The sequence below is a fragment of the Lonchura striata genome, chromosome 1, assembly GCF_050655825.1.
Source record: "Lonchura striata isolate lonStrDom1 chromosome 1, ASM5065582v1, whole genome shotgun sequence".
Taxonomy (NCBI): Eukaryota; Metazoa; Chordata; class Aves; order Passeriformes; family Estrildidae; genus Lonchura; species Lonchura striata.
In genome coordinates this window covers 44,001,420-44,008,997 of record NC_140703.1, presented here as the reverse complement: position 1 = coordinate 44,008,997, position 7,578 = coordinate 44,001,420, and the positions used below count along the sequence as shown (strand labels likewise).

The 7,578-nt window shown below is 40.1% G+C and overlaps 1 protein-coding gene across 1 annotated transcript; it reads left to right on the top strand.

The window, feature by feature from the left end:
* The first annotated feature begins 275 nt into the window (after nt 1-275).
* Nucleotides 276-5,101, top strand: MMP7 (matrix metallopeptidase 7). The gene is made up of 6 exons (XM_021529390.3): nt 276-475; nt 990-1,213; nt 1,320-1,468; nt 3,065-3,190; nt 3,724-3,885; nt 4,426-5,101. The coding sequence occupies exons 1-6, from the start codon at nt 359-361 to the stop codon at nt 4,446-4,448; spliced, it is 801 nt and encodes a 266-aa protein (XP_021385065.2). The 5' UTR covers nt 276-358; the 3' UTR covers nt 4,449-5,101.
* The last annotated feature ends 2,477 nt before the right edge of the window (nt 5,102-7,578 follow it).

Genomic DNA, 7,578 nt, shown 5'->3' with positions numbered 1-7,578 from the left:
AAGTAACATGGGAAAAGCGCAGTGTGAAGTGATTACACAGTAACTGTACAGATAAAGTTACAGAAAAAGAACTTCCCTATGACCCTGTGGTTTCACTACTGGAATAATATGAAAAGAGAGAGACAAAGCTGGCTGCTAGCTGTGACGTGACATCAACAGGGAAGTTACAGGAAAGATTTGTTTAACGTGATTTCATTTACATCTTAGAGTATTGATGACATTACACTAACAAAACCAAAAAGTGAGTCACATGCATAATTGCTGCTTGGAGCTATCAGGATCTATATAAGGGTTTTAGCTCTGGTCTTGGGTGACAGAAAGTCAAACTCTTTCTGCTCCAGCAAGGCTCCTCATCAAAATGGGCACCATGCACTACCTCCTGCTTTGTGCTGTCATCTTCCTACCTGAGATTCCTGCTTTCCCAGTGCAACTGAAACCAGAATCATGGAATAGCATAGAACTTGAGAAAGTAAAGGTATGTTACATGGGGAGAAACACAACTACATTATGAATAATCTGATTTTAATACCTTTAATACCTTTTCATATTAACCTTGTCTTACATTACAACAGTTTTTGCAGACATGATATAAAACAGTTTAAACTTGATGAGTAGCTTAAACCTCCTAAGACTAACTTTAAAAAGAGACCACATTCCAACTGGTAAATAATGGGAGCATGTAATTTTAAAAATATTTAAAAAATGTTATGTGTACTGTGTTAGAAGACTCTAGACTTGAATGCTCAGTGAACTGTGGTAACTTGGAAGGGTTTCTTACTTGCAATGTTTCATTGCTGTTACAATTCTTTTTATATATGCTGATCTCTACTACTGAGAGAGCAGAATTCGGTAACTTGAAATGGAAAGATACAACTAAAACTAGACATGGATGATGCAGGATGATGAAACAATTAAAAAAAATGTAAAATGCAATTACCAAAATATCACAGATATACATATTAATCTTTATTTTCCCTCTCTTCTTCCAGGGATATCTTGATAAATTTTTTCCAATTTTGGCAAAAACACAAAACCTAAGCATAGAAGAAAGGATTAAAGAAATGCAGAGGTTTTTCCACCTGACTGTAACTGGAAAATTAGACACAGAAACAGAAGGAATAATGAAAATGCCCAGATGTGGTAGGCCTGATGTAGCAGAATATCAAACATTTCCTGGAACTCCAAAATGGAAAAAGACACATTTAACTTACAAGTAAGTGATGTTTCAAGTTTTCTGGGGAAGAGAATTGCCTTGTATCTAACTAGGTGTGTTTCCTTCACTGATTAAATGAAATTAACCTGTTTTTCTTTGCTGACAGGATTCTCAATTATACACCTGATCTACCCAGAAGGAAAGTGGATGATGCAATTAAAAGGGCCTTGATGGTATGGAGTGATGTGACTCCGCTGCAATTCCGAAGAGTCTTCACGGGCCGTGCAGACATTGAGATTAGATTTGCACGTCGTGGTGAGATACCTATCCTCTTTAAAATACATTGGTCCATATTTTACTCAAAGCATTCATTTTTATTGACATAGCTTTAAGATGGAACAAAGAGTTTGGAAGTAAATCAAAGTCTGCATAAATTTTATCTTCTTTATATCATGTCACCAAATTTCTATGTTATGATTCAGTTTTACTCTTACAAAAGAGTTAGAAAAATCCTTTCAGAGTCACAGCTGTGAATGAAGGGAGAATTCAGCTCCCAGTATGAGACACTTGAATTTAGATACTCAAGGCTCTTTTTGCCTTGATAAGTGGGCAAACTCCTGGGAAGAGCTCTGTAGAGCAAATCAGCAGGTTCTGAAGATCCAGCCTCCACAGGCTGGATTCCAGCAGGTTAAGACGCATTTACTTAGGCCTAGACTTAGCCTGGTTCCCAGAATAAGCACCCTTTGGCAGCTGGGGTGCATTATGGTTGGCCATAGAAAGTGTCTTCTGGTTGATTTGCTTCTAGAAGGAATCGTATGTTGCACCCCAAGATTGCACCAAGGTGCAGCAGCCAAAGCGTGGTGAGTGGGGCTGAGCAGAAGTCACTTCAGAAGTGCATCTGTGGTCTGGAGTAGTGCATGGACGTAGCCCTACCTGAACTTGTGCCTGGCATGTAAACTGACAGCTCAGACAAACTAAATGCCTACTAACTTGTTCTGTAGATCCATTGGCAATAATTACTAGAGCTCCATTGACACCAGGCTTGCAAGCAGATGAGCACCAAAATGTCCAAAGCCTGTGTGTCACTGATGGGAAGAACATTATGGTACCATAAAGACATGACCTAATGTCCCAGTCAAAGGCAGAAATGATGCTGCAAGCTGGAATGTGTTTTAATCCCACATCACACACTAGGATTAGGTCTTTCCTGCCTGTGTTAGCTGTGCCTTAAGGGCCATGGTCTGTGGGAAAGGACACAGGATGGCATCTGATTTCCCAACTACTCCTCAGTAAAGTCAGACACTCACTGTGAGGGAGAGGGAAATTTTCAAAGTTGGTTCAACTCTAATCCAGCTCTTGCTCTCAAAGTAGGAAACAGTAATATTCCACCTGCACTATGGCAGAAGTAGATAATAGACCATACCTCAAGGCTGGGAATAAATAAATTTATCTCTTCAGAAACAAGGTTATCTATCCCAAATCACCATCCACACTAAAATCAGTGCAAGTTAGAATGTCTAGAACTAATATTGCCCAGCACTTTTTCAACATCAAACACATTCATACATTAACAACAGTAGGGTCAAGCATTAAGCATTTATTCTGAAATAATCTCTGATTGCTGCCTCAGGACTACACTCCTGACAAAAGCACTGGAGAAATATATTCAGCTCTTCTTGAAACATGCAGCTGACTGAACTATCAAATACAAGACTTGAATTAAGTAATGAATTTGGAGAGTATTTCCCTAAGCCTCACTTCTCATTTTCACAACCTTGCTGCCATTGTAAGATTTTTTTAAGGATTTGCAACCAGCAAAACTAGCAAAAACCAACAGCATGCTTTTCTATTTGCTGAAGTTAAATATGACAACTGATCTCATCTGATGACATTGATTTATTTCAAATGCAGAGCATGGTGATGGAGCTCCTTTTGATGGACAAGGTGGCACACTGGCCCATGCGTTTGAACCTGGAGATGGGATTGGAGGAGATGCTCACTTTGATGATGATGAAAAATGGTCAGATATCAATCGAGGTAAAGCTCATAGGTGCAGATGAAAGGGAAAGGCAAATATTGTCCATGTTGGAAGAACACAGCCACGGGAAGTGCTTTCAATTACACTTCATCCCTCAGTATTACTTCAATACTAACATTTCTATTCTTTTCAAATATCATTTAAGTACTAGGGCTTCATTACTATGAGCACCTACATAATGCCTGTTCTGTCCATCATTTAAAGCACTTTTTGCAGGCTAAACAAGGACTGTGAGCCCTTGTTTCCTACATCAATTGCAAAAAGGTGAATTTACTTGCTTCTAGGAATGAGGTTGACCAAACGCAGAGTCCAAAAGAGACTCAGGGTCTCTAGAGGCATATGCAAGGAACAAGTAGATTTTTAATAAAATCTTACCGTTATATATGAAAGCTCAACAATAATGGATCAAAATCCTGGAGTTTCATTGCAAGATGGATTGAAATATACAAATTCTCCTGCTCGTTCAATTAATTTGATTTTTTAAAAAAAATGCCATACCTTTAACATCCATTTATGGATTTCTACGTTGCAGATGTCAATTTGTTCCTTGTTGCTGCTCATGAATTTGGCCATTCTTTGGGACTTGCTCATTCCAATGTCCGTGGAGCTCTGATGTACCCTCTCTACTCGTATCAGAACCCAGAAACCTTCAGACTTCCAGAAGATGACAGGAGAGGAATTCAGAAGTTATACGGTAAACTCATGATTAAATTTGATTTTCAAGACAAAACTTGCTGGGGTACAGCTTTCACTGTCCCTGATTGCAAGGGCCTCATCATGTTACCAAAAAGAAAGAAAGTGAACAAACTTGGCAAAAAACAACTCCTGCATACTCTGTCCACTCACTGTATTTCCTCTGTAGTCTGTTCCCACTGCAAGCAAGAGCTGACAAAGCAGCAGTGCATGGCTTGCTGCTCTGTCCTCCCACACACCTGCATTCTGCCAAGCAAATCCTGTGGTCCTTGCTCTGCAAAGGAGCTCTTTCAGTGAGTGGTGCCCCTGGCAGGAAAGGACAGGTATTGTGCCACTCACCATGTCCAGTAAAGGCAGAAATTCCTCAGCAACAGGGGAACATAACTAGAATTGATCCCACAGGACCGAATTTGTCAGGTTTGCTTTACTTTAGGCACTGCCCAACTCAGGGCATGCTAGAGGAACATTAGGAAAAAAACCACAGTTGTTTGCATTGTCAGTGTTCAGTAGGGTCTCTATCTTTGTGCTTCTTTTTTCACAGGGAAAAAGCCATCAAACTCTTGAAGAAAGTGCTTAACGAAGATCAAAGAATTCACTTCCCATTGTTTTGATGTTCCAAAACAATTTTAATCCTCCGGCTAATTAAGATGGTAAATTTTCAGGCTGCATTTTCCCTCCCTGAATTTTTATAATGATTTATTTGCACATTACACAATTTCACCTAACAAAAAAAAATAATAATAAAAATAAGTATGCTCTGTTTTCTTAGATTTTCTTTTTTCTTCTGGCATTTCACTGAGGGATTAAGTTACTCCTACATGCATGATAGACAGTCAGACAAGTATCTTTGTGAATAGGTTTATAGGCACCTTAAGAGCCCGACTGATGTAAGAATAGAAAAGGGTTTGTTCTTACATCAGTGGCTTGCTTTCAATTCCCATGCATGTCCTGCCACTTCACAGTATTGACTCCTCAGAACCAGTGTGCTTCCCATATGGCTCACACATAGAGGAGGTCTCCACAGTGCTTCCTTCAGTATGGGCTGGGATATTTTCCCAAAGGGAAAAGCTTTTCATCATCACGTCCTCCCTGGCTTTCCAGAGAAGCAGGTTTGAGAAGTAGTGGACTGGGATTCCCATTGTCCTCTGTGATATTCAAACGCCCTTGGGTATTTTAAAAAATATTTTTAAAAAAAGAAAAAAAAAAAAAGACAAAAAGAGGATATTCAAAAGCTTCAAAATTTGAAGGTAGAAGGTGCATTTATTAACAGTTTCCAACAGATGGCTCCCTGCGCACAGAGATGCGGAGCATAAACACCAGCTCAGTGTCACGGCCAGCATCTTCACCGCTTCCTAAACCAGGGCTACCCAGCACAAGGAATGACCGTGAGCCAGCCCCCAGAGGTGACACTGCACAGCAGGGAACGTGCTTTATCAAAGACTGTGCAGAAAAATACACTCCTAAGGCCACACAGAACAATTCATGTACAGGGCTGGAGAAGGCACTCTACCAAATGAAGCCAGGAGAACAAATACTTGACTGAAAGTAGTAGGTTTGTTTTCTAGCGTACAATTAACATCCTTGTGAACTGAGACAAATTCAATAGAACCCAGAAGTGTATTCCTAGTCCTGACAATGGGACACATCTGGGAGACAGCTTCCTGTGGCCACATAGGGTGACTGGCCTGCAGTAGGGCCAGCACAGGTGTCTGTGTCCTGAAGGATCCATCTCAAGAGAGGCAGCAGCACCAACTTAGCATCACCACAGCAAGTGAAATAAAATAGAAGCCAGGAATTTCGTCCTCAGAGACAGCCTCTGATGAGGCTGCCAGCAGCATTTTACTTCTTGTTGAGCTCCTATTGCCTTTCCATTGCCATACGGGACCTCTCCTCTGGGGAAAAGCGCTGCCATCGGCACCTAACCCTGCTTAGCAGGTGCGGACTGTGCAGTACTTGCCTCCGCCTAGCGGCACCGCTCAGCAACCTGCGCTGGCTTTGCACCCGGCGGTAAAGCGTGCCTTGCCTGCAAGCGCACAGCTGCACCACACGTACCATCGTCGGGAACCACAGCAGACTTAGCAAACTTCCTTCTTCCCTTTATCCCGCCGCATTCTGTGTCAGTTTTTACATGCTCTCTCGAATACACATCGAGGCACGTTATGTTACTCAAATGGCAACTTGTCCCTCCTTTTCCATAACAAAGAAGAAAAGACTCACCACAACATATTTTGGTGGGTTGGGGATTTGACTTTTTACTTGCTTCTACTACTGTTACTTTAAATAAAATGATCTTTAAATGCATACTTGCTGTTCCAGGTAGTACAACAAGCAGCAAATGAATTCTCAAATGTGTTAACATTTCTCATGGGTCCTTCGACTGTGCCCACTCCATCAACACACACATCTTCTAAGAGGGCAAAATCAATACCTGCTATACCTGGTACTCACAAGGGTATAAGCCATGCTATGCCTAACAGAGTCTTTCTTTATCAAAATGGTTACAAAAACTCACAGCAGTTAAGGATAAAAGGGAAAAATATTGCAAAATACACTAAGAGATTTCCTAGTGTTACTTTAATGCTCCCGATGCTGCTCTATTTTTTAATATTTGGGGGAATATGCACTATGAACTGACATTGCTTTGAAGTAGAAAAGTATATAATAATGGTGCTGTTGTTGGTAATTTGGCTTAGCATGGACATTTTTGCCTCAAAATTCTTGTAATATTTTCTAGGGGTTCCAAATATGGATGGAAAGAGCAGTAGAAGAGGTGGGAAAGAATCATAATGAGCTGAATTTAACTTTTTTCTCTCTGATTATGTTACTTCCTTCATTCTTACATTCATTGCCAGAAATATGAATGATGATTGATTCTTTGCATAAAAATAGTAAAGTTTTTACATCCTGGGAGCAAAAAATTTGGTAATAATTTGAGCAGAAGTCCAGATGCTGGCACTACTATAATATTGGAAAAATATTCTTTTAAGTGTGCCTTAATTTTGCAAATAAAACTAAACCACTAAGAGTTCCTCTCAACATAACTTTCCAAACAATTTTCCAGGATTATCTAGTCCTGATTCAAAAAGATTCAATTTTAATTTCCCAGTGAATAGAATACTATATGATAATAAGAAGTATGATCACTTCTCTTACTCATGTTTGCTGTGGCTATGAAGCAGAATGTTTGTATCACATCATTATCAGGCTACTTCCATAGTTCCAACAAATCATCATCAAAAGAGAATGGATAATTTATAGTCAGTACTTTCCACTGAGCTATTTGCTCCCACAAAATGTCTACAGTGCAGAAATGTGGATGTGGGATGCTCTGTACACATTCCCTGTATGTAAAACCAGAAATGAGACCACCTATTTGGAAGTGTCTGCCAGCTGTGCGGATCTGAGCTGCTTGCCAGGTCAGCTCAATTATTTCTCCATGTTCTGTCACACAACCTTTAGAAAAGCCCACACAAATTCCACCCCCCATTACACTGCCCATCTTCATATTCTGGTTGAACACACTGGGTTTCAACAAAAAGGTGCTCAGGAATCCAGCTTACCTATCACTTAATGCATTAATCCTAACCTTTGCACTCTGTCATCCTGAAATCTTTATTACCCTGCTATCTCTTAGCTCTAATTTCTGTTGTAAATCTTTCAGTTGTTACCTGTGCTTCCATTATGCTTATATGGT

Coding starts and splice junctions, on each gene's coding strand:
- MMP7 (XM_021529390.3), top strand. CDS start 359: ATGGGCACCATGCACTACCTCCTGCTTTGTGCTGTCATCTTCCTACCT. Junction 476..989: donor TAGAACTTGAGAAAGTAAAG/GTATGTTACATG, acceptor CTCTTCTTCCAG/GGATATCTTGATAAATTTTT. Junction 3,191..3,723: donor ATGGTCAGATATCAATCGAG/GTAAAGCTCATA, acceptor TCTACGTTGCAG/ATGTCAATTTGTTCCTTGTT.